The 25,335-nt window shown below is 41.2% G+C and overlaps 3 protein-coding genes across 4 annotated transcripts; 1 reads left to right on the plus strand and 2 right to left on the minus strand.

The window, feature by feature from the left end:
• Positions 1 to 114: 114 nt before the first annotated feature.
• On the plus strand, positions 115 to 12,804 carry otoa (otoancorin). Its single transcript, XM_069537991.1, has 29 exons — positions 115 to 270; positions 1,071 to 1,151; positions 1,239 to 1,297; positions 1,406 to 1,427; positions 1,662 to 1,707; positions 2,097 to 2,235; positions 2,491 to 2,553; positions 2,659 to 2,852; positions 2,932 to 3,080; positions 3,353 to 3,471; positions 3,568 to 3,710; positions 4,149 to 4,254; positions 4,370 to 4,585; positions 4,662 to 4,832; positions 5,022 to 5,162; positions 5,303 to 5,352; positions 5,554 to 5,674; positions 5,752 to 5,870; positions 5,968 to 6,109; positions 6,305 to 6,498; positions 6,581 to 6,671; positions 6,844 to 6,970; positions 7,063 to 7,244; positions 7,656 to 7,805; positions 7,888 to 8,030; positions 8,630 to 8,766; positions 8,885 to 8,982; positions 9,508 to 9,661; positions 10,236 to 12,804. The coding sequence occupies exons 2-29, from the start codon at positions 1,094 to 1,096 to the stop codon at positions 10,316 to 10,318; spliced, it is 3,417 nt and encodes a 1,138-aa protein (XP_069394092.1). The 5' UTR covers positions 115 to 270; positions 1,071 to 1,093; the 3' UTR covers positions 10,319 to 12,804.
• On the minus strand, positions 10,805 to 19,128 carry znf687a (zinc finger protein 687a). The gene is made up of 11 exons (XM_020093495.2): positions 18,913 to 19,128; positions 16,491 to 18,413; positions 15,871 to 16,126; positions 15,536 to 15,753; positions 15,225 to 15,409; positions 14,938 to 15,114; positions 14,672 to 14,834; positions 14,308 to 14,550; positions 14,109 to 14,221; positions 13,563 to 13,662; positions 10,805 to 13,472 (listed from the first exon to the last, which is right to left on the minus strand). Exons 2-11 carry the CDS (start codon positions 18,390 to 18,392, stop codon positions 12,843 to 12,845), a joined length of 3,987 nt encoding a protein of 1,328 aa, XP_019949054.2. The 5' UTR covers positions 18,393 to 18,413; positions 18,913 to 19,128; the 3' UTR covers positions 10,805 to 12,842.
• A 618-nt stretch (positions 19,129 to 19,746) lies between these two features.
• On the minus strand, positions 19,747 to 24,547 carry LOC109633445 (26S proteasome non-ATPase regulatory subunit 4-like). 2 transcript variants are annotated; one of them, XM_020093302.2, is made up of 10 exons: positions 24,389 to 24,547; positions 22,999 to 23,139; positions 22,800 to 22,914; positions 22,374 to 22,460; positions 21,901 to 21,969; positions 21,574 to 21,789; positions 21,210 to 21,318; positions 20,967 to 21,104; positions 20,301 to 20,356; positions 19,747 to 20,215 (listed from the first exon to the last, which is right to left on the minus strand). In XM_020093302.2, exons 1-10 carry the CDS (start codon positions 24,412 to 24,414, stop codon positions 20,045 to 20,047), a joined length of 1,128 nt encoding a protein of 375 aa, XP_019948861.1. In that variant the 5' UTR covers positions 24,415 to 24,547; the 3' UTR covers positions 19,747 to 20,044. The 2 variants fall into 2 exon arrangements, with proteins under 2 accessions (XP_019948861.1, XP_069394096.1); XM_069537995.1 differs by having other exon boundaries at positions 24,278 to 24,397.
• Positions 24,548 to 25,335: the final 788 nt, after the last annotated feature.

Below are 25,335 nucleotides of genomic sequence, written 5' to 3' on the forward strand. Positions count from 1 at the left end.
CTCTCTCTCTCCCTCTCTCTCTCCCTCTCTCTCTCCCTCCCTCTCTCTCTCCCTCTGTTGCACACAACAAGCACACAAACACACCTTGTCATTATATACCATGCCCTGCTTTGACTCAGTGGAGGTCGAATAACAACCCATCTCTCATCAGACGTGACTGAGAGGCAGAGGGAGAGGACGTCCATCCTCCACTCATCTGTGTTCTGTTTCTTTTTTGATTAAATTGTTTGTGGATTTTTTTAAATCTACCAGGGACCTGTCGCAGATTCTGTGAGTAAAACCTAACTATCACATAAATCAGAAAGTTATTTCTTTTTCAGTCTTTGTGATGTTTATTGATTCTTGAAACCTTGTTAAAACCTGCATATAAGACACATACACTAGGCTATATATGTGCATTTTGTATACTTTCATACTTTATACTTAATGTTGAATAATCATTTTTTCCTTAGTGATGATTCCCTGTGGTGTTATTTACAATCAGAAAATATATTTTTATTATTATGCATTAAAATCTTGATTCAATTTAAAAGAGATAAAGGGTCTCTGGAAAATACATATAACTTAAATGGGTCATTACAAGTCTAATATTCTTATTTCTTACTCCATTGTTCGTAATCTTTGGGCATATTTAAATGAGAAGTCAAATTAATAGAAAGCAAATCAACTGGATGATTAAAAATTACCTACATGCAAATGATTTAAGTGATTTGTAATTCAAAGCTGTTTGTCCTGAGAAGTTGTTTTTCCCGGGTACATCATGTACATTTGCAAACCTGTTTGTCACAGGATGTTAACCTCCAAGTCCACAGAGTCTCCCATCGCATGGGTAACACGAATGGTAACTAAGGCGGTATGATCACAGGTCCTTAGAGGAAGAGTGTATGGCAGACAGATGTGGTTCACATGGAGACAGGTTCCATAGGAACTGGAGACTTGATAACAAAAACCTGACTCACTGTAACTTTTTATGTTGTGGGAAATTAAACCCACGAAGAAAAAATATTAAGCTAACCTGGGAGAAACTTACTTGTAAAATGTGATGGACAGTTTCAATCATATTTTAACAGAAAGCCAGTGAGGACTTCTCACCATGGCCTCAAAGGGAAGAACATTTCTCCTGCTACTCACTGTAGCTGGTGCAGCCTTGGGTAAGCGGCAACGACCTCACACAAAGTTATTGTCCATTTATAATTGTCATCCATGCTATTTATGTGTTTGAACATCTACGTCCTCAGCAAAGCCTGCATCTATGGTGCCTGGAAAACCTGACTTCAAGGACATGGCCAAAAAACTGGTGAGTCATTCGAATGTCTATAGAAACTCCAGGAATCTTCATCATTTGTTTTAAATCTAACCACATTCAATGGTTTTTAAAACCTTATCTGCTCTGTTTTGTAATCAGATGATGAAGTGCCAGAACATGGGTGAGAACACTTGAAGTTAGTTGTATGTGTGTTTGTGTTGGGGGCGTCAACTCACTGTCCAAAACCTAATCCCCGTCCAGATGGTGTGTTTGTGTGTGCGTGTGTGTGTGTGTGTGTCATTGTGCATGTGAGGGCCATGTTTTCATGCATGATGAATGCACATGACTCACTAACATGTGAATTATTCAGTCCAGTCCTGACGTGTTTTAACTGTGCTTGGTTGCTGTGTTACAGGATACCAGATGCCTATGATGCAGCACAACTCCATTTTCAATTACAGGTAACTCTGTATTTGCATGTGTGTTTCTCTCTTGTGGGTTTGGTTGATTTCCTGAAGAGAGTTTCCTTGTTTATCCCTCCAATTGTCCAATTGTCCATTTTAAAGCAAACTGATATGATGTGATCCGTAACACTTGTTTTTGTTTCTGAGGAGATTTATTTGCTTCAAGTTGAGAATACGTGAGGTCAAGATACGTCTGAGCCAGGTCCTCAGCTCCACCTGAAGACGGTTGAAGGATGCATGTGACAATGAAGCAAAGTGCTGCTGAAAAACAGCACAGTCTTGTTTGAATTTGTCCAGTTAATCAAACATTTAGATGAAGAAACAAATGAAACACGGCTCATCTTCATCACCAGCTCCACTCACCCACTTCCTGTCTCCATTCTCAGTGATTTGCCTGTGAAGGAAAGAAACCAGGACTTGTCCAGTTCCAGCCTGTCCACGCTTCTTGATGCTCTGAATTTAGCCACAGGCGACACAAGCAAAGATTCAGTAGACAGTGTCATCATGGCTGACTCAGATGAAACGGTGTGAAGACGCAGGCACACATACACCAACAGTCATCCACACACACTCACTCACAAGGTTTTGCACTTAAACCTCATTTATACATTATTTATTTTTAAAAAAAACAATCCTTGAAACATTTTCTTAATACATAGGTCAAAAGTTAGTCACTGAATAATTTCAGGATTCAAACAATGATCTTAATATCTAACATGTTCTTTTATTCCTTTTTATTTGTTTATATTCACGTTGTCTCCTTTCTCTGTTTTTTTTTAGTCAAACAAGATGTGGAATTGCACCAAACTTCGACAAATGATCAGACTGATGAGGAACTCCTCTGTCAGTGCACTAATGCCAAGATCTTAACAACAACAACCAAACAGATCCATTTACAAATGAACATTGCTCTCTGGTAGTGTAATCATTCCTGACATCTGTCCACAGGGAGCATATGCATGTTACATCCAAGCAGTTGTGGCCCCCATGTCCTGGACGACTCTGACCACGCCAGGTGAAAACAACATGGACTCAGACGACTATGATGCAATGCTGTGGGCTGCCAAACCTGCACTGCAAGATATGCCTCCGTCCAGATTGAACCTTCCTCCTGAAGTGAAGGCTCAATACATGGAGAAGATGTGAGTATGATTTGATAGTGTGACCTACTTTGCTCTCTCTCAGCAACTTTCCTGAAAATTCTACTGCTGTTGGTTCCAGCATGAACATGATGCGGGACATGCACGACACCATGTCTGACCAGCAAAGAGCTTGTGTGGTAAAATGGGTAAAAGAGCAGATCACTCAGAAGTATTTCAACTGCACAATGATGCCGCCATCTGACTCAGGAGAGGAGTCAAAGCCATCAGGTCAGTAAACAATAATAATTACATTAGTATAAATAAATAGAAAATAAATAAATCTAAAACCTAATTCAGTTTGTAACGGAAATGGCTACTTCTGTATTTCTACATGTATTTATCTATTTCAACATTTACATTTACTTGTTCATTTATTTACTTGTGTGTCTATAAGTTAATTAGAGAGAAGAGAAAAGCTAGGAGAGTCCGAGCCATAAAAGCAAAAAGTATCTTCTCTGATGCAAAATCATGTGATTGAACAACAATGATTTATTTTGTAGAATCTATGGAACGCTGCAACCGTTCACTCAAATGGCTGAACTTGAAAGCGATGAAAACTATTGGGCCTTACCTCTCCCGCCTAACTCCACAAGATGTGGATTCTTCTCCCAGAGACAAGGTGAGGTGCAATGGATGATAAAGAGCCTGTGAAACTGGAGGTACCAGATAAAGAGATTTTATGTTGGTCCCTGACCTTTCGCTTTTTCTCCTCTAGCTGTGTGAATTTTTCCAGTCGGCCTGGTTCAAATCCAACTTGAGTAGCGTGAGCAAGATGAACCCCAGTCTGAGCAAGACGTTTCTCAAAAGGATTCAGGAGTGCTACAGTGGAAAGAAGGAGTTGGCTGAACATGCAGACAAGTGTGTATTCTTCTTATCAGGATGTTGAAGATGTGGCCTGATGCACAGAAGGAATTAGGGATTTTCAGATTTCCACTTGTCATGTAGTTTCCTCAGAAATCAGAGGAGAACAAACAAACTTACTCTGATGTCTGAGTTGTTTAGAGTCTACAGTGTATACAATGTTGCTGGCCAATTAAATTATTATGAAATCATGCTTTTTGCTCCAGCACTGCACTGAATACAATACAAGCTTTTTCTGAGCACACCTAACTCAGACTGACTTCCAGCGTCACTGATATTGACTGTGTGCCACAAATATCAGATAATTGTTGCTCCGTTATTGATTCTGTTTAGGGAGGAAAACTCTTAGATGTACCAACTACAGAAAAAGAGCATCACCACAGTCATTCACTCATTGTAAAAGAAAAAAGCATTCAGTCCTTTGACCGTCCACAGGCTCGGCACACTGGCTTGTTATTATGATGCTCCAGACTTGCCTCCTGACCTCAGCAGGAAACTCCTCTCTCAGCTTGACAACTGCGACAACCCTGGAGTCAGAACGGTATCACTGACTTGATCATTCTTGCACAAATGTCTCTCTTCAGCCAGGACTGAAGTTACACATCTCATGAATCTTTCTCTTTGATGCTTTGTGTTTTAATCCATCCTAACTGAAGCTGAGGAAGCGCCTTGTCCAGTCTGTGATGTCAAATTCCACCTCTGCTCAATCAGTACTCGAGCTGGGCAGTAGCGTAACATTGTTGTCTCCCACACAACTGTTCGCACTCCCTGACACCGATCTCAAAGCCGTCCTCAAAAATGTGAGGCCCAATGTCCCATGGTCGAAAAGCCAGCTGAAGGCTCTGGTCATGGCATACCTGGGGGGGAAAAAGGTGAGCATGCAGGGTTGGCAACTTGTCTCGTCTTCTTCCTCTCCTCTGATACTTGTCTCATTCTGCTTGACTTTAGTGTAAAGAGGTTACATCTGAGGAGCTGATCGCCCTCCAGTCAGTTGCAGAAGGTTTGCCGAGCTGCGTGCTCAAGCGCATCAGACCCCGGGAGATCCTGGATGATCCAGATGCTCTGAGGAACATCTCAAAGAGGATGAGGAGGGGGCAGCTGAAGGCCATGCTGCTGGGGGTGAGTGAGGAGAGAGAAACCGGAAAAAGAGGCTAACAACTGAGCAAATCCGAGAGAATGACAGATTATATCTTTTTTTTAATCCAAAGAAAGCATCAGATAATTTTGAATGAAAAATGATGTGTGTTATCTGTGATATAATTGATAGTGTAAACATAATCTCTGAGAGAGTTCAATGTTTCTCTGCAGCTGCGTAAGGATGCGGATCCCTCGGAGCTGTTGCAGAAGCTGCCTGGGCCTTTGCTCCAGGTTATGTCTCTAAACGACCTGAGGAAAACAAACAGCACTTTTTGGGACCAAGTGGAGAAAAAAAACTGGAGTCAGTCACAGGTAGCTGCATGCTCTTTTTGTTTTCATAATCATCCATGAATTTATCATTTAATTGTTGAACAAGGCTTTTAAAGTTAATTCTGTTATGAGATTCATAAACAACCGGTGCCATGTTTGCCCCTTCATTGTCTTCTCTTCAGGCAGCATACCTGGCAAAAAGGATGCATGACGAAAATCAGTTAAACTACAGGTAAGATATACAGTAAGAGATTTACCTCACGTGTCATTGAATAAAGACAGTAGCATCCTTGAGCTCCTAAAATAACTTAGATTATTATTATTATATTATTATCCATCTTTGATACAGACTTATTATAAACAGTGTATATTGACAGTTGTCTTCCATTATCTGCATATTCTTGTTGCTGTATGTGAATTTTCTATTCAACAGGAGGCTGCGTTCAGTCCTCCAGGGTGTGACCTGCAAGATGATTGGAAAGGTTGCAGACAGAGACACACTGGACATGACTCAGGCCATAACTGAGACTCCACAGTGGCTCTCCAAAGTGCAGGTATATATACATATACTCACACATACACATATAGTCATCTGTGAATTCAAACCTAATGATAACAAATGTGTTTTCAGGCGATATGTGCGTCCCGAAAGCTTTTTTCAACTTTGGAGAAAGAGAGAGCTGATTATTTCAAAACCATCTCAGAGGATGAGCTGGATAACATTCCTACGCTCTTGCTTCTTCACCTACCGTAAACAGACGCTCTTCAATTTTCATGTCTCATTTCGATTTTCCTGATCCTCTACAATAAAGTGTCACAGTCTGAAATCTCATTTCCACTGTCCCAGGCCTGCCAAGGTGAAGGACTTGCCTGACTCGGCGTGTCCTGTCTTCCTCGACAAGATGGAAGTGGCCAACCTGAGCTCATTACCTGTTCAGGCCCCGTCTCGCCCTGCACTCCTGCAGAGGGCGCTGCGCTGCCTCTCCAAAGTACGCACGGGGATGCATACATTTAGTGCTTCGATGGTGGTGGTGGTGGAGAGTTTAGCATTTCAGCCCAAAATCTCTTAATGGTATTGATTGTGAAATAATTTAATATAAACATCAAACCACCGGTATCACACATTAAGTCCAGTGGCTGCACACATGCTACACCTGTTTGAGACGTTTTCTATATATTCACAGGGCAAGGATTTGTCCGAACTGACCACTGAGGATGTGTCCAGGCTTGGTCAGCTGTTGTGTGAGCTGTCTGCTTCCCAACTGCGCCTCATGAACCCTAATGTCACGCGCTCCAGCCTGCGGGCCATGGCCACCTGCCCACATATTCCTCAACGCAACAGGGCAGATCTAATACAGCTGCTCATCCAGACTTTTAAGTAGGACGTTCTCCCTGTGGGCACTGGAGTTACTACAGAGAAACAGACAGGAAGTGTGATGCATCTTTTTAATCTTCTTCAGGGATCCATCTGATTGGTCCGCAGAGACTATGGAAGTACTGGGTCCTCTCCTACTTTTGGATGACAATGCCACATCTGCTCTGCCCAATAAGGTTTTCAATCTTTTTTGGTCTCCTGTGTTATCATATTCCACATTTTCATCAATAAACCAACAGTCACTCAAAATGAAGAGGGGAGTTTCTGCTCTATGTCTTTATTCATGCATGTATTCTTCATGGTAATGCCCCCCCCCCCCCTCCCCCACTTTCTCTCCGTCTCTTTTAGCCCTGGATGAAGGACGTTCTCTATTTCCTGAAGTCACGTCTCTCCTACATCTCAGATGCCCTGAAAAAGAAATTATTTTATCTCACCATCACCCCTCCATCAAATGCTGAACGTAGAAAGAGAGCAGGTGAGGAAGAGACATCTTGTGTGAGCTGTTCATTTTTCCATTCATGATTCTGTTCTGTACCTTCTATTTCTGACATGTTCTGTTTCTCTCAGCTGACGCAGACGCACCCACAATAACGTTTATTGAAGAGTTGGGTGCGGACAATGTCTTTTGGACGCCTGAACAGATGGACAAGATGTCCACGGAAATATTCATCTCTACAGTAGAAATACTTGGTCGCATCACTGACTACAGTGCAGACCAATTGAAAATGCTCCAAAAAAAAGCAACTGAGGTAAAATATTTAAAATGACCCTCAATATCTACTATTATCTTAATGAATGTAATGGTTCAACTTATCTGATCACAAAAATCACAGGAAGAAGATAAAGATGGATGACATGACATCTTATATAATATAATTATAAAATGAACATGCCACGATAAGAACGTACACAAATAACTTATAGTGATGTACTATTTAAAAGCTCAAATGTAAATAAAACAAAAACAACAAACAATAAAAATTTCTCATCCAACATTTGGCAAACATAGAAAAGTGGATCCCAAACATTCTCTCCACTTTATTTTTTGACCAAGAGCTAGAAAGTAAAGTTATTGACATTGTCTCACTGAACTGGGTGCAGAGAGTCTTTTGAAACTAATGTTTCTGAATGTTTGAATGTGTATTTTTGTGTGTCTGCAGGTCTTTGGCCAGGTGTCTCAGATAACTGAGAGTGTGGTGATGCAGATGGGATGTATAACCCGGGGCTTCTCGAACACAGACCTGAAGACACTCCCCCTCTCTCTGGATGCTATGGAGGACATCGCTGACTGTAGCTGGATGGAGTCACAGGTGAACTACAGAAGCAGCTTCACATGCTGTTACACTGATGACGCTCGTGAAGTTGCCTAATCATGAGGACCTCTCTCAATAGATGCAGTCAGTGTGGATGGGTGTTGCTAAATATAACAACCTGACGGCACAGGGGCTGGGAGCTGCAGAGATGGTCATGCTGAACCAGTTCATCTGTGGCCTCAACCAGAGCGAGATCAGACAGCTCAACAAGGAAGCCTTCAAGTTTGTGCAACATACAGATTTATTTAAATCACAGTCACACTTTTCATATTCTAAAATTAGTTTAACCAAATTCATTCAGTCATGCCAACTGACAAAACCACTACTGATAGATTGTTCATAATTCCACCAAATATTCCAGTTTAAATACAAAGCACAGCAGGTATGAAAAAAACAGTGTAAAATGGTGTCTTCAGCTCATCCAGTGTAACTTCACTTAAAGCAATATAATGCAACATGTCTACTTTAAAATAGCAGCTTCAAAATGAGTTTGATGTTGGCTAACATGGATTTAGAAGAATGGTGCAGTTTTCATTCCCACTCCTCACCTTCACAGGCTTTGTTAGAAATATCTCAGACTAGGAGCCCAACAGAATTATTCACCACGTTAGGCTGCAGAGGGCGCTGTCAGTAGAAGCTACATAGTGTTGCTTTAACATCAACTATCAATGCAAGATTGTCGTTGCCTCTCCTACATATTTTTAATCTCTAGTCTCAGTGTTTTATTCTTAGCAGTACTAACCAATACTAAAAAGTTCTGTAACAAATATACTTTTACCATCAAAAGTGAGAGAGTTATCTCAAACTCATGTGTGTCACAGGGACGCCGTCGGCTCGATGGGGGATATTCGGTGCCCTTATCAGGTGGCACAGCACTTGAAAAGTCTTGCTGTGTCAGCGTTCGGGGACCCGAGCATCTGGACTGAAGCACATGTGTCCGACTTGGGCAACATCATTGGTGAGGTCACTTCTTGTGTTTCTGTGTTTTCTCTGCAGGAAACCAAGCTCCACTGTGATATTCCTCTAAACTACGTCAGTACTATACTTACTGACCCTGTCGTTTCTCTCTCCCTCAGCTGGGTTGGACAGAACTGAGTTGGCTTCTTTGAAAGAATCTGTTTGTCCATTTCTCAGCAAAACTGCCATCCCGCTCATACCAGCTGACAACTTTGCTGTAAGTAACTTTTTTACGACCTTTATTCTGTTTGTCCATCGACTTTCAGCTGAAAGACAAATTCAGCAGTGGGTTAAAGTGTTTTTAAATAAAGTACTGTACTAATTTACAATTTTAAAGCAAGTTGACTTCTTTAACGAATTTTTACCTTTTTCAGAATGGATGCAACCTGCCATTGAAAACCTTTTTATTATCTTGTCTTACCAATACTTTATGCTGCTCATTTTTAGGATCTTCTTTTTCTAACTTTACAAAAGGTCTTTGAGTTTCCTTGAGAAGCACCATACAAATAAATATATTACTTTAATTATAAAACAATATACTGCATGTACATCAATGATATACCTACACAGGCACTCTTTGACACAGTGAGTAGTTACTTTTGTTGATTACATTTAGCTAAAACACTTCAGTGTTTTTATTTGAATAAGATTTAAATTACTTGAGTAATAACACATTTTTGTTTTACTTAACTGCTTTTCCTAGGTGTCTGATTTGTGTGTCACTTCCTGGTTTTCCCTCCAGGCACTCTCCGTTACTCAGCTCGAGGCTCTTGGTCCTGACAACGCTGCGATGGTGACCACTGAGCAGCAAGAAGCTCTGGGGGACGAGCAACGTGCTGCTCTCCAAAGAGCAGAGACTGGGTCTCAGGAGCAAAAACCAAACACTGGCGAATCAGGTAAGAGGACACGTGTACAATGCTGTAAATTCACATATTGTTCAGACGATTCTTAATACCGGCTGTGGAAACCTGGTTTGTTAAAACCTATAAATCTTAGTTTCATGTTAACAAAAAAAAAATATTAGTTATAATTTATTATAAAGGCACTGGAAACTGATTTTATCAACCAGCTACTTACTATGAGAAACCACACTATTTATGTCAAACATAGAGCAGAACTCCAAATCTCAAACCATTAACTGTCATTTTCACAGGAGTAGAAGTGAAGGATTTGGTTTTCAAACGCAAAAATTGTCTTTATCTGAACTGAACTGGTGCAATTTAATCAGATTTCATTGGCAGTGAAAGGCAACATCTTTTTGAGTCAAATAGTGTCACATGACAAGCACAGTATATGAAACCCCTTCTTTCCCTTTTAAGAAGAGAAGAGAAAAGCACACACACAACACAGAAACATTCCAATATTAACAAATGTAAGACACCACTATTCACAGTATGTAAAGTGTCTTCCTGGTTTTTAAAGGTTGTTACAAATTAAAAAATGAAATCCTCGTATCACTCTTTTATCCAGGAGCTCCATCGCTGAGTGTGGAGGGGATCTCCGCTTTCATGAAGCCTCTTCTGTTTTTCCTCATTGGCCTCCTGCTGCTGTGAGACCTGAGTCACCGCATCCAAAAGAAAAACCTGCAGCTGCTTCAATTAGACACACTGCCATAGTTTCTGTTATTTCTACTATATAATACTGTCAAATTATTTTACTGTAGATCAATGGTGACACCATGTAAATCTTCAGGTTAATCTCATTTGGGAAGACATGTTTTTTGCAGATTATGAGATAATTCACTGAACACAACATAATCAAATAACCTGGTAGGACTTGTAAGGAATCTTTATTAGAAAGGTTTTTGAATCAATTTTATATATTCTACGTTTATTTATTTATGATAAAGTATATATAAATAGATTAAAGAGAAATATTTAATGTTTGTCAATCTATAAGGGATGTCTTAAGATCTCACAATTGGAATATATTTGATTCTGTGCTGACAAAATGGAGAATAATAAATGATTCAAATAAATATTATTTACACACTGATGAAATGATGTCGTCAGAAAAAAGTTTAAAAAAAGACCCCGTGCCAGTTTTTATTCATTTTTAATAAACATTTGGTTAGAAATTGTCTTGTCAATGCAAAAATTGAGAAAGTTTAACAGGACAGTGTGTTTTAAAGCACTGGATGATCTCCTGAGAAAGAGCTCACAGGTCGCTGACGACTACAGTACAGTATTTTTAGGCCTCAGTGATGTCGATGTATGGATATTAGCTCAGGCTTATAGATTCTGTGGTCTGAGAAGTTTCAGTGAACCAGCAGCTTTCAAGACATAAAACCGCAAAAAAACAAAACAAGGTGCTTCTAGACAAAGAAATCAAAACACGGCACACAAAATCTTTAAAGCATTCACAACGTAACACAACAGCTCTACTGAACCTTTTGTATCATGACACAGTTTAGTTAAACAGTTGTGAAATTCAGTCTGTGTTTCTGTGTTGATGTGGACTCTGAGTTGATACCTGACCACCAATAACACGACTGGATCTGATGATATCCAGTTCCTCTACCACAGCTTAACTCAAAACTCAACTCAACAAATACAAAGTTCAACATGTCCTCATGTTCTTAGAAAAGCATAATTAACAAGCATAATTGCACTCACTACACACTTTTTTACTGTAATCTCATAAAAAAGCTTTAGAAAAATGTCCGAATACCAAGAAGCCAAAAAACATAATTTTACTTCCATCTCTTGCTCATAGAGAAGGAATGATTCAGTTAATCTGGTGTAAATACAGAACATTTCATTTTTAAAAGTATTGAATATTAATTTCAATTATTTTCAAAGTTTTAGGAAAATAACTACCAAGTGTGTACACTTATTGCTGACCATTTTCTGAATCATGATATTGTTTTTAGATAAAATGATTTTCTTGCAGAAAGTTATTGGTCCACCTTCACCTCAGTACAATATGCATATAAAATGTGCAGGGATTTGAACCCCTACTCAGCACTTGACAGTCAACATTTATTAGCAACAGGTATGAGTCTATTATTAACCATACAGACATACTGTACATCTAATGGCCTCTACAGACAGTGACGACAGTGATGGAGCAAATCTGTTTTCAAAAGTAAAAGTCTCCGAAGTCTGAGTGGGACTAATTAAGTTGTATCTTAAATTACATTCTCGAGAGTACAAAATTCTCCCAACTTGATTGCCTGTCTCACATATCTCAAACAATAAAACACATGGAAGCCAATGGCTGCCTTTAAAGTTGGGAATATAAGGAACAATTAGCTGTGTCTCAATTCAGACGATGCATTTGAAGACCGATTGCGTCACAGTGGCACGACAAGACTGTCCCATTTCAGAAGCTCATTTACACGTGTCCCTCCATTCCAGAGCAACTAAAGTTCCAATGGGTGGATCATTCTCGGGCCAAGCTATCCCAGGATTCATTGCGCTCTGATCATGAAGCCGTCTGCACATCCCTCGAAGGCCGCCCCTTTTGTGGACTGTGTGGCCACTGAATTGGGGCACAGCTATTGTACGCTGTAGAAAATGGCCGCCAATAACGTATACACACTTGATAGAAACTGAGATCCCACACAATTATTCACCAAAAACTATATTAAAACAACAACTTGACAGAAAAACACCTGGGTTGGCATTCGACATTCTTCCTCCTCAGTAGGATGAACATATTCAAAATCAGGAACGGACACAGTACATTGATGTCCATCAACATTCTCTAAAGCCACAGACATCATCACAGCAGGATTCGGTTTGGACATTCACAGCTCTCTACTTTCAACCTGTGAATATGGTCAGAGCAGTGAACTAGTCAGACTAACTGTCCACTGACTGGGAAGTAGCTCTGATCTCATTAGTATCATTCCTGAACATAGAGATGCAGCATTAGATCCTGAATGTCAGAAGGTTGAGGCCAGACGCTCGACCAGTGAGACTCAAGACGTGATTGTTTTACAATCTGTTCACATAAACACTCCTGTTAAATCTTTGGTTACATTAGTGCATGGGTGTACTCACCGACACTTATTAAAGGAATTTTGGAAATGTATCACCTACCGATGCTGATCTTCCCCTCGTATCTACCATCTTAGGTAGTTTTTCCTGCGTTCCTTGCGTTGATAAAAGCCATACCATGAGTTCTGAAGTGTGTATTCAGATCAGATACCTTTTCAAAATGTTTACCACACACCTTACAGGCCATTGAGTCCTCTTCTTCTTTCCTCTGAGCTCCAGAGGGCTGAGAGGAGGGTGACGGTGGTGCAGAGCAATCCATAGAACTCTTATCATCATGGTTCCTGCTGTTACCAGGGGAAGGTGCTGGGTGCAGGCCGAGGGCTTGCTGGTTGTCAGTGTTTGAATCTTTCATTTTGTGGATGATGAAGCGATGGCGTGATAAGGAGGAGGTGGATGTGAAGCAGGCGCCACACTGTAGACACTGCAGAGCACCTCCCTCTGTCCCTGCTCTCTTGTGCTGGCTGATGTGCTCCAAGAATGAAGTCTGGTCATCTGTGGCGAAGCCGCACGGGGCACAGCGGAATTCAGAGTCAGGAAGCGAGTGTGTAGTAGGTGCAGAGGAGGAGGAACGCAACTTCTTCACAGGAGTCATCCCATCTGTGGACTCCTCATTGTGCTCCGTCTTCACAGCTCCTCTCCGTCTACGCCGAGCCCCCAAGTTACTCTCCTGTTCTGAGGAGCTGTCGGCCCCATCACCGCCTCCCTGTGACCAGAAGAAATCAGAATAAATGATGTTGATCACAGCTCAGTAAAAAGCTCTAGTTGTTTGACTTGATAGAAGAAACGGGCTTACCACCAGAGTGTCCTGGCTCACAGTGTCCTTGTGTCTCAGCTGAACGTGCCTCTCCAGCAAAGCTCGAGTGCTGAACGTTTTCTTACCCTCAGTACAGAACCTACATGCACAAATAAACAAATCATGACTTTCTGATTGAAGTGTGTCTTTGCAACTCCTAAAGCTCGGCTCAGCTTTAGGAAATTCAGGCCGATTTCAGCCTGATTCAGCACATATTAAACCACTGAAGAAGAAGAATAGACAACCCACGTTGTCTGGGTCTCCCCAACTATTTAATCATCCTGACTAATTTATTTTGCTCTAGTTTTAATTCAAAGTGATGAAGTGGTGCTGCCTTTATAATCTTAATATCTTCTCTATCACTCTCATTTATAGATGTACTCAGTGTTGATATTCTAATGAAGAATAGAACTACAATCACTAGTTCAGAGAGTTTTACTTCAATAAGCAACATAGAGTTAGTTTTAGATTTGAGCAACAGCTGAGCAAATGTTCAGAACAACAAACCCTTTGATACCAGTTTCATACTGGATGTGGGATACTCACTGGCAGCGGAAACCTCGATTCATGACTTTGTGTTTGTCTCGGATGTGACGTCTCAGGCTGGAAGTTGTGGTGAAGGAACTCTCGCATTTGTTACAGGGGAACTTCTTAAGTTTCTACACGACACAAGCACATACTTGTCTATGAAGACATCAAATAACCAATAAATGCATTTAGAAACAAACTAATTCAGTCAAGTTACCTTGCCATGTTGTTCAGCCATATGGATAATGTAGTCATCCCGGTCAGTGTAGTGTGCATGGCAAGGAAAACACTTCCACCCTGAAGGGGTCTTCATCCTCTTTGTCTTCACCTTCTCTTCTTTATCTTCATCCTTCCATTCCTCTGCATCTGAGCTTTCTAATTTCACCGCAGGTTGTGAACGAGAGGAAGCAGCTGGAGGTAAAGGCTGCTTTTGTTTTAACGTGGGAGTCTTAATGTGGGTCTGAGGAACAGAGTCAGGGTACAAAATAAATAAACATAAGGAGAGGGGTTGTATGACTGACTTTTCTTTTGCCTAAAAACAAATAATTAGATATTGATCAAGTACATAAATGAAGATATACCTTGAAATGGTCCAGTAGGGAATTCCTTTGAGAAAATAGCTTGGTGCACTCAGGGCATTTGAACACATGCACCTTCTGATTGATTAAATGCATGTCAAAGTGGACGTAGAGCAGGGGTTTGTGGGTAAAGACAGTGTCACACATGACGCATTTATATATCAATCTGTAAAAGAATAAAAACCGTCTCAATTCATTGTGAGAAAGAAACTATTTTCATGTGAAAAGACAATGTTTTAAATCTGTGTGAAAGTGTGTGTATGCAGTACATTGCCGGTCCTTCCGTGAGTGTTGGATGTTGGGCAGTGATGTGGTTCTGGATGCTGGGGGCAGATTTGAAAGCCATGGGACAACTGGGGCATTTATGGAACATGTCGCAATGAGCCTGTTGGATGTGAGACTTCACTGAGTTCAGCCCCCCAAACACCACCTGGCAACTGGAACATCTGCACAGAGAGAAAGAGAAACGTGAAAAGACAGAGACAAGAGAGATGGGTGAACAAACAGCACGGCAAACTTCAGTTTAATGCAACAACCATGGGAGCAGATGTCGCACCTGTATCCAATACGCCGGGCAAAATGCAAACAGGTCTCATCCAGATGTGTTTGAAATCGCGGCTGCTTGGCCGTGCCCCCGCATTCTGGGCATACATGTGGTGAGCAGCCTTGGTGGATGCGTTGATGGGCTGCTGCGCTGCAGCTGTTGGGCAGCAACATGGGAGGAGAACACTCAGAGCATGGCTGTGGGGCAACAGAGGAAAAGGTAGAGAGCAAAGGAATACATTTAGTTAGAGCTCATTTTGCACATTATGAGAAAATAAATGGAATTTATCTCCTTCACACACGCACTCTATCCCTCTCTCTTACGGTAGTGTGTCCTGGCTTGATTTCTTGGAAGTGCTCAGCCACCTCTTCTTTGCTGCTAAACTGAGTCAGACACTCTGGACATTTATTGCTCGTGTGCTGCACCTCCTCTGCTTTTTTGTTAGTTACTGCTTTCTGTAAGGTTGTATTTGCTAGGACAACGCCTGAAGAGGATGATGACTGTGCTGAAGTGGACGACAGGAGAGACGGAGAGAGCCCACCTGGGGAATCAAGGAGGAAGATACAACAAGACAAAATCACACAGTGGAATCAGACCACCAACCTCCCCCTAAAAAAGAAACAATGCTAAATCAAAGACAGATACAATTCTCAATTACCTATTGCCGTGGGTTCCTGCTGACCAATCATCTGCTCCAAAGTTACAGTTTTCATGACCAGGTGTGAACACTGCATGATCAGGCCTCTCTCCTTGTGCTCTCTCGCGTGTAAAAGCAAACTACACTTGTTGAAGAAGGCCAAGCGCTTGGCACAGTGATTGCAAGTCACTTCAATCCTCAGTGAGCGCCGGTCATAGTGTCGGGCCAAACTCTGCTCCAGGGCAAAGGCATCGCCACACTCCAAACAACGATATCCCTGCAAGGGATCAAAAGATAACATTTAGATGCTTATTAATATGAAGCTCAACTTTATATGCAAAGTTAAACAGTTTGATATAAATAATAATCTGTAGTAGGTCTGTGGCAGAGATATCTTGTTGCAGGTTAAATATTTAGGCCTGTGATATTTTTTACCCATTAAACTGGATGATTATCAATTTTTTTTTTGTCTGTTTGAATTTCAGAAAACATTCCCTGGGCCCAAAGTGACATATTTAATCTTGTCTGATTGACATTATTGAAATGAAATAATTTATCAACCAACAATATAGCTGTTTATGTTGATCGATTAACTGATTAACTGACAAATCGATGCAGCTCTACACATATAAGCTGCTCACCTGCGCGGGAAGAGGAATGCCCCACTCTGCTGGAAGAGGCAAGCTCAGGTCTGGTTTATAACTGGGCAGCAGGTTCTTGTTGTTGAGGATTTTGTTGAATGCTTCAACCAGGTTGGTCTGACTCTTGGATATAATCGCCCCAGTGTTGTTGACTATGGATGCTGGTCTGCTGCCACTTTGAGAGGTCAGAGGTGAAGGTGTGGTGAGAATCATTCCACTGTTGAGAGTCTTCTGGCCCAGATTGCGCAGGTTGATCCCACCTGCGGCGACTCTCGGGGAGGAGACGGAGGGCAGGGCAGCAGTTTTAGTGATGCTGACAGCTGTGGGGGAAGCTTTAGGTTTGGTGTCCACTGCAGATTTCTGTTTACCCGTACTGGCACCAGGAGGTGTTGCAGCACACGCATCCTGAGGCATTGCTACTGCAGGTGGTTTAGATCGCTGTGGTAGCTCCCTCTTGGTTTTTGTGTTAAGACGTTCTGGTGAAGGTTTTGAAACGCCCACCGCCCTGGAAGTGACTCTTCTCATGGGTGGCACCCCAGTCACAGTTCTTGTGATGCTTCCTGTACGCATTTTGATTTTAACTTTGAGCGGACGCAGTGGGGATGACTCAGTCTCTGCAGCACAAGCAGACACAGTATCCTCAGATGATGTGCAAGCCCCGCTGTTCTCCTCATTTAACTTTTCTCCATCTCCAGCCATCTTTTCAATCAGCTCCTCAGTGCGACCTGGCATGTCCTCACTGCTCGGCTCACTATCCATAAGTTCCTCTCTATGATGAGCGTCTGTGTGGTTCACCACTAGACCTGGTGTTTTGGGCAAATCAGGGCTGCTGCTACTTTTCGGGACCATAAGACCTGTCTCGCTTGGCGGTGGGCTCTCAGGTGAGTCCCTCTCATCAATCACATGCTCTGGGTATTTTTCTTCTTGAACTGATGCAGAGCCTGTGATGACAGACGAGAGGGAGTCCTTAGGGCTCTGCAGCAGAGGAGCTGCAGTGGGAAACCTGGGGGTAGTAGGGCACCCCTTATCCTCATGAAGCTGTTTAGGTTTTGCAGAGAGATGAGGAGGCTTGGAAATGTCACGAGACGTTATTGCAGGAGTCCCGAGTAACTCAGACCTCAGTTTAAATTTGGGAGGGGAGGAGATAAGAGACTCTGGGCTCTCTTGGATAACCAGCGGACTTCCCAAGTCTGGTTCTGACTCATAATCATCTGAGTGCATAACATCCTTAAGTCCCGCTTTAATACTCCCGTTTTGTGTTAAAGGGGAGGATGATGAGTTACTGAAGAGACAAGCTTCTTCTCTCTGAGGAGAGTGTGGAGATTGTTTAGGGCTGATGGAGTGTGGAGTCGATGAGGAGGCACCGGCACTGCTCAGAGACTGGGGAAAGAGCAGGGGCTTCAAACTGTTCATGACATCAGTGGTATGATGGGTCAGTACGTCCTCCGCTCCTTTATCCCTGTCTCCCTCTATATCATTCAGTGTGGGGGGACGCAGGGACCACGCTCCCTGATCCCGGGAGACAGATCCCTCAAAGCCGTTGGCCATCTGTGGCTCCATGGCAGCGTCGGCTGTCAGTTTGGGACTAGAGTTGAAGTTGACCTGAACCTGGGGGGCTGAGTCACAGCTTGAAAGATTGTCTGTTTTATCATCCTCAGACTTCTCCTCCTCTTCAACAGACTCGGACCGGACTGTGTTCTTCACAATGACGCTGACCAAAGGGCGGTCTGAGTCTGAGGCAGGAGAGCAGGGGAAGCATGACGGAGACCCAGCCTCATCGTTGGTCCCCATTTCATCCTGCTGCTCCTCTGGACTTGACTGGATGGCCTCTTTGGCATCAATGTCAGGAATATCAAAAGCTGCCAGCAGATCATCAAAATCTGGGGTCTTCATGTCCCCCATTGCCGGCACAAGGCTCAACACCTATCAAGCAAAAACACACTCATATAAATACACATAAGAGTAAAACGTGTAACCCTGATTTAATCCAAAGTGTTGACAGAGCTGAGTTTGAACTCCTCCGTCTGTAAACAGCTGTTACTACAGGAAGCTCCGGTGTGTTGTGGTCGAAGCAACAAGTTGCTGGTGTGTTGTTCTTCTAATACACACTTCACTGACGATGAACACGCACACACACACACTTGTGATGAAGCAAAACGAGTGACACAAAGTTGAAGACGTCAACTGTCATGCAGCAACAAGTGGGAGCGTCTGCTAACAGCTAGCTACGTGTTAGCATTCACCTGCTAGCTAGCCTCGCTAACGTCAAGCGACCAACTTCCCTGTAATAATCAGTTTAAAAGTGTAAATCGCTCAGAGCGACATGTAGCTAACACCGTCTTGATACGTCGTGTTTGATGCGTGTATTAAAGGTTTACTCTAGCTGAAGCTAACGTTAGCTTGAAGTGTTAGCTTTAATTACCTGCTAGTTTGCGATTGGTTCCTGACTTTTTCTGTTGGACGCAGAAGTTTCCCGTCACCACATCATGCGACGGTCATTTCCCGAGAGTCCCGCACGTGTTCAACAAGTCCAGATCATATAGTATAGTATATTATATAAATCCTCCCTTCTTCAAAATACGAAAAGATTATCCTGAAGAAAAGATCAAATATACCAATCTCCCCATTTCCCCTAAAGTAAAAGTAACTCACTTGTTTTTTCTTTCGGTTTAATATTGATTTAAATATGTAAATTCTGTTATTCAGATGATGAAACTCTTGAATATCTATTTTAAACTTCTATTTTCTTGTTATTTCAGGGTATTTCTAGAATACACAAGGACATATTATACATTGATATTAAATACTTTGATATGTGTGCCTCTATTGTTTATTCTTAGATGCACACCTATAAATAGAACACTTTAAAATTTTTGGAAATGGCTTAAAAATACATATATTTAAAAGCACTAAAACCTAGCCTTTTTAAACTTTTCTCTTGCTGTCAAACTATTATCATAAAATGTGACCTTTGAGACGTATAAACTTATTTACTGATGTCACCTGTCATTAGGTTACAACACTACTGTTGTCCTCCATTCTCACTGTGTCCACATGTATGTCTGTGAATTCACATTTATTCATTGTGTTAAATCATATAAATCATTATACACACCTTTAACAGAAAGTGATAACAAAAGTCAGTAATTCAAGCACACAAATTTCAATACCACATTCATTACTATTTAGGAAAAGCAGGATGATAAGATAAAACTGTGGCAGCTTTCACAACAGTAAATTAATTTCAAGAATCACATGATGTTTCACCTTATAAATTTATTAAGAGTTGTAATCTGCCCATGCTGCTGAGTAGTTATATTAGAAAAGATTCAAAAGGAAACATGTGCTTCAAACAAAAAACTGAAAATCAGAAATCATTTAAACTAAAGTTGAAAAAAGGCAAACATTGCTTACAGTTTACACAGCTACATAAACAAAAGAGGAACAATACATTTCCTGTGTTGAGGAGAGTAACACCATAACTGTGAAAAACACACGCAGTGCAATTCTCAGGGTTTTTTTATTCATCATATATTCAATCCTTCTTCAAGTGTTTATTTCTTTTTCTCCTCGTCTTTCTTGGCATCGGGTTTAGAGCCAGTCTGGGAAGCCAGAGAACCCATGGCGTTACGGAAGGCCTCATTGTTGGGGTCAACTCCAGGAAGGTTTTCCAGGACGCTCTGGAGGAATTCTGGATCCTGCATAACATCGTAGTCCTCTTCGTCCTAGATACAGATAATAATGTGTTGTAACATAAGCCTTTCAATCCCATCAAATGACAACTGAGAACTGGTAAAGGCCTGTGCTTACCTTCGCCTCACTGGAATCCATGTCAGCTCCGGTGTCCATGTCCTCAGCTCCAAACTCTGCAGGGGGAAAAAAAGGAACAAAAATGTTGTTTAAGAAGGAAAAATTGGGTTGGTGGTCAATTGTCCTCATTTTTGACCTGAGTGTTTTTCGACCACATCTAATGAATATTTATTGCAAAAAAACAAATATTGCAGAATTAGTTATGTTATTTAAAGTCACAATAACTATACCACTATCTACCACTGAAGTAGTTCTATCATTGTGGTCTCATGCTGCATTTATAAGATAGTAAACTGCACAAATATTGACTGACAACTAAACACATGGGATGTGTTAGGGGGCGTTGTTTTCCAAACTGTCTACTTCCTCTAATGTGACTTTAATATTGTAGATAGTTGCCACAAAAGTAAATAAGGAAGTGTGTCAGTGATAATAAATATATACAAAATGTGCAGTTGTAACTAGAATAAATAGACAACTGTTCAATAAATTGCAGATATTTTCTAGACTTTAAACAAATTGCCCTTCTCATTTCAGTATGAAGATCCTGCAGTAAATTGATTTTGTTTGTATTCCATAGTGTTGATTTGATGGGTACAGCATGTATCAAAAGGCCATTCATTCATTGATGAAAGAAACTCTGAAAATTCTAAATGCATAATTTACCTGCTCCTGGTCCCTGCATAGACATCTGCATAGCATAGGCAATCTGCTCATCCTCTGTCATGCGGTTGAAGTCTGGTAAAGCAGGTGTGGAGGAGTCCGTGGTTGGAACAGACATCTTAAGGAGGGCATCCTCAGACTCTGAAACAGAAAGAGAAATATGCCATGTGAACACACTCATGTTGAAAGCTACAAACCCCATGTCTGCAATAATGAAGGGAAATGGGCAAAATCCATTTTTCCTACCATCTGCTACAGGAGAGGAAATGCCAGCTTCAGCAGCTGATGCAACAGCGGCTCTGCGAGCTTCATCCTCCTGTCGTTGTCTCTGCTCCTCCATAGACACCCGCAGAGCCTAGTGCAAAAAGAAGAGGAAGATAAAAAGCTGAATGAATGGAATTAAGGTATAGCATGAATGACATAAATACATACATTCTACTAAGAACTATTATGGGATATTTCCACAAGAAAGCAAGTTTGACATAAATGTGTTTGGCTTCCCGTTTTGTGACTGCTACTATGGGTGAAGGTTACAAAGATTTCACATTGACCAGCGCAATAGTGTGATTGTGTCTTCCTGGAGGAATTGAAATTTCCCCTGCTCTCTTACCAAGGCTAGCTCTGGGTCTGCACTTGGATCCACTCCAAACTCAAAGTCACTGGCACCCAGGCCCAACACTGCACCTCCCTCTCCAGCCAGGATGGGTGAGGAGAGTAGGGCATCAGCCAGACTGGGGCCTGGAGGTACTGTGACCAAGTGGGAGCCGGCACCTTCTTTACCATTCAGTGTGTTGATAAAGGCTGTCAGCTTCTCTGTGTTCATCTCCTGCAAGGCAGAGAAAGACGGTGGACATGTGGAGCACCAATTATTTGTGATAAAATATATAAAATAGCACATATCTAAGAGGGTGTGTGTGGTGCTTTAATGAAAAAATACCTCCTCTCCAAAGTTAATGATATCCACGTTGACTTTTTCTTTTTTCAGACGCTTTGCCATTTTGACCAGCTACAGGAAAAGAGGAAGGCACTTTAAGTACTAATTTAATCATCCTATGAACGAGGCCTCTGACATTTGCACATTTCCAGTGATAATGTAACAGTATAATTAAAATATTAAAATACTAAAATATTTAAATACTTCTACATTATTGGAAGTATATTATTATTATATTATTTAACTTACTGACGTTTGCTGCTGAGTTTGTAAATTCTTAATGTAACGCAGGTAGAAGAATCATTGCTTTGGTGTCTATGCGCAGCCATGTTCCAGGTGCACTTAGTGTACTCTCAACCATTTATCCTAATAACTGTCTGCCATCACATCCAAATCTTTAAAGCATGATATGAAAGTCTATCTGATATGCCATGACAGAAATAATATGGAAAACACACTGTCTGAGTTTAACTCACTTCTTTTTCGTTGTCCTCAACTGGGCTTCCAACGAATGCAATAATGCGCATCTTGTGGTTTTTGCCCTGTCTGTGCTTCAATGCCAACTACAGAGAGAAACACAGTGAATAAAAAGATAAGACAATGTGACTTGAGAAAAATGCTCTTCAGTGACAAACAGAAGGTCAAACTCTTTTACACCAGACATTTGCATACCATAGCAGGGAAAGAACAGGGGTAATGAATTATAATAAGCAGACTGTATTGTATTGATTGGGTTAGAAAAAGGCTTGTTTAAATTTCCAGCAGTAATTTTTCAGTAATCTGTCAACATGTTCAAATGTTCCTTAATTTCATCTTTTTTCCAGCTCCTCTAGTGGTGTCACCCGAAAGGGAATGGAGGACACTGTCCTCCCCCACTGTGTAGTGACAAATCACAAACTCACATGTGCCACCCTGATGCCGGTGCAGAAGCTGATGTTTCCACGAGGCTGCACAGCATGCAACTTGGACAGTATTCTTCCTGTGTCTGGAGTCAGTGTGGTCAGCACCTCACAGTTGCTGCAAAGAGCCATAACACACTTCTGTTATTAGATTATCATACTTTAAATGTCACTACATTAATTCAAACACACTGCCCCTTACTTTGCCATGGTGATGAGTCCCACGTTGTTTTCAGGGTTGCTGCGGGTCTTAGAGTGACAAACAATATTAACTGCATCCTGCTGAGCCTGCAGTCTGGTGGGTAGAAAGTCTCCATTTCGCATGTACTCACTGTTGTCCACACTAAGAAGCATAAACAACAGGCTAAATGATCACTTCCAACAACAACATGTAAATTACACAGATTGGACTAGAACTGGATGATACGGCCAAAAATATTGAGATAAAACATTTATATAAGTCAGTAATTATCATGATAAATGTCACATTATTATTTCTTTTCAGTTTAAAGACAGATTCTTTAAACAGCAAAACATTTTACGAATGTGAGGTGGATCAATTATGTTTCTCACTGTGACATAACGATGCATGAGCACTGTATCAATATATATTTAACCACTGTTGTTTTGCTATTGATGGAAATCATACTGCCATAATTGATATTGTGTTGTTACCAGCCCTAGATTGGACAAGTATTGGTTGTATATCCATAAACAATACATATATTTTTCTCTGTATTTCTCTGTGATTATAATGACAAACAAATGGATCAACAGAGTCAATTGACAGTTTAGAAAAAACGATTAGTGGCAGAATAAAGTAATCAAGCAGCAGTGTCAAACATTTAATGATATCCGCTTGTAAAAGGCAGATATTATCAGCTTTAGGTTGTTTGAAACCATTAATAACTATCTTTTCAATGTAGGGATAATATGACTGGTGATTTCATTATTTCTTTAGTGTCAAATGACTGAAAACATTTCAAAACCAATTCTCTAAACATAAAAATAAATAAACGATGCAGCCCCAATGAAAACAATACAACAATGAAAATGAAAACTAAAACCTGCAGTGTAGTGCTGATGCTTACAACAATATTACTGCTGTGTCTTGTCTCTCAGTGTTTTTAGAACAAGAACAACATAACTGAATAAACATGTTTTTTCTGGTTTATCATGTTGATCAAGTAAAGGCAACAACAGACCCCCTCATGTGATGACAGGTTTTGTTAGCTAGCTAATGCTTGCGCGCTAAACGACATTTTTGATTCAATGACGGTTCAGCTCCATGTGAGACCCGCACATATAAACAGCACAACTACACCGGTTAGCGTTAGTAAAGATCTAACATGATAGAATGTCCGGAACTTGCTGGCAAAGCTGTCGGTTAGCTTTGTTCTGGAGGCTACAGCTAGCTAACATTAGCTAGGTGACTCAGGAGATAGCCCGAGCATCTTCAGTCTAAAATATATCGAGTGAACCTGCACGAATGTTGACACGAAGACAAACTGCTCACGTCCACACTTCACATCTCAGGTGGTGTCTCACTGTGAGTCCACTTATTAACTTTAAACGTGTTTCTGTGTCCTTACCAGACCATAGTACTTTCCAGCCCCATCTTGACGTCCGTGATCCACTACGTCGACGTGGTGGTTTGTGGGTAATGAAGTTTTCTTTTGTATGAACTACAATGTTATGATTACCAGTGTCTTTAAATCCCGGTGATATCAATGTGAACTCCAGCTGTTCGACTAAATCTATGTGTGAGTTAATAACTCACGTTTTTTAATCTCTGTGGGCTCCACAGCGACAGGATCAGTGGTGTGCCTTTGACTCTCCAAAGGTCAGGGGCAACACAGAAAAAGGGGGCCCCCCACTCAGGGTGCTGGACTGCAAATGTATGTGACAAGAAATGTTTTGGTTCAACTCACCAACCTTTAAAGGTCCAGTGTGAAAGATTTAGGTGAAAGGGATCTATTGGCAATTTAATGTAGAATAATCCTCACGATGTTCTCATCAATTCGTTTCATCTAAATTGTAGTTTTCTTTACCCTAGAAAAGGCCCTTTATATTTAAACACTACATCGAGGGGTCCTCTCTACGGAGGATGCCATGTTTTTTACAGTAGTCCAGACTGGACAAACTAAACACCTTTTGAGTTTTTAATGACAACTAAAGGCTTCAACAGGTTCTCTGTCATGTTTGGAAGGAGAGGGTGAGGTGAGGGGTGTTCAGCTGCAACATGCAATTTCAACACTCGATATCACTAAATTCTACACACTGTACCTTTAAAGAACTAGTTTGCTTTCCGAGAGCCAGTTCTTTGGCTGTCGAAGCAGGTAAAAATGGTTTGCAATTAGGCAATGGCTCCGAACCGGCCCTTGAACTGCCTTGGTGGTAAAAGGTTATTAGAGGACTACATAGTGAGCTTCTTGACAAAATGTTAAAAACATATTATTAAATATTTGAACTTTCTACTATTCATTAACAAGAGGGGAATTGGTCCACTGGGCCAATCAGAGCAGGCAGGTAACATTTG

The sequence above is a fragment of the Paralichthys olivaceus genome, chromosome 13 (assembly GCF_024713975.1).
Source record: "Paralichthys olivaceus isolate ysfri-2021 chromosome 13, ASM2471397v2, whole genome shotgun sequence".
NCBI lineage: Eukaryota > Metazoa > Chordata > Actinopteri > Pleuronectiformes > Paralichthyidae > Paralichthys > Paralichthys olivaceus.

Excerpts from the sequence above, each read along its gene's own strand:
- otoa (XM_069537991.1), top strand. The coding sequence starts at position 1,094 with ATGGCCTCAAAGGGAAGAACATTTCTCCTGCTACTCACTGTAGCTGGT. Across the intron at positions 1,298-1,405 it reads AGGACATGGCCAAAAAACTG|ATGATGAAGTGCCAGAACAT; the intron begins GTGAGTCATTCG and ends TTTTGTAATCAG. Across the intron at positions 3,472-3,567 it reads ATTCTTCTCCCAGAGACAAG|CTGTGTGAATTTTTCCAGTC; the intron begins GTGAGGTGCAAT and ends TTTCTCCTCTAG.
- LOC109633445 (XM_020093302.2), bottom strand. The coding sequence starts at position 24,414 with ATGGGGCTGGAAAGTACTATGGTCTG. Across the intron at positions 22,915-22,998 it reads GGACTCATCACCATGGCAAA|CAACTGTGAGGTGCTGACCA; the intron begins GTAAGGGGCAGT and ends GGCTCTTTGCAG. Across the intron at positions 21,790-21,900 it reads TCATTAACTTTGGAGAGGAG|GAGATGAACACAGAGAAGCT; the intron begins GTATTTTTTCAT and ends TCTGCCTTGCAG.
- znf687a (XM_020093495.2), bottom strand. The coding sequence starts at position 18,392 with ATGGGGGACATGAAGACCCCAGATTTTGATGATCTGCTGGCAGCTTTT. Across the intron at positions 16,127-16,490 it reads GCATTCCTCTTCCCGCGCAG|GGATATCGTTGTTTGGAGTG; the intron begins GTGAGCAGCTTA and ends GATCCCTTGCAG. Across the intron at positions 13,663-14,108 it reads AATCGAGGTTTCCGCTGCCA|GTTCTGTACTGAGGGTAAGA; the intron begins GTGAGTATCCCA and ends TTGTGCATGTAG.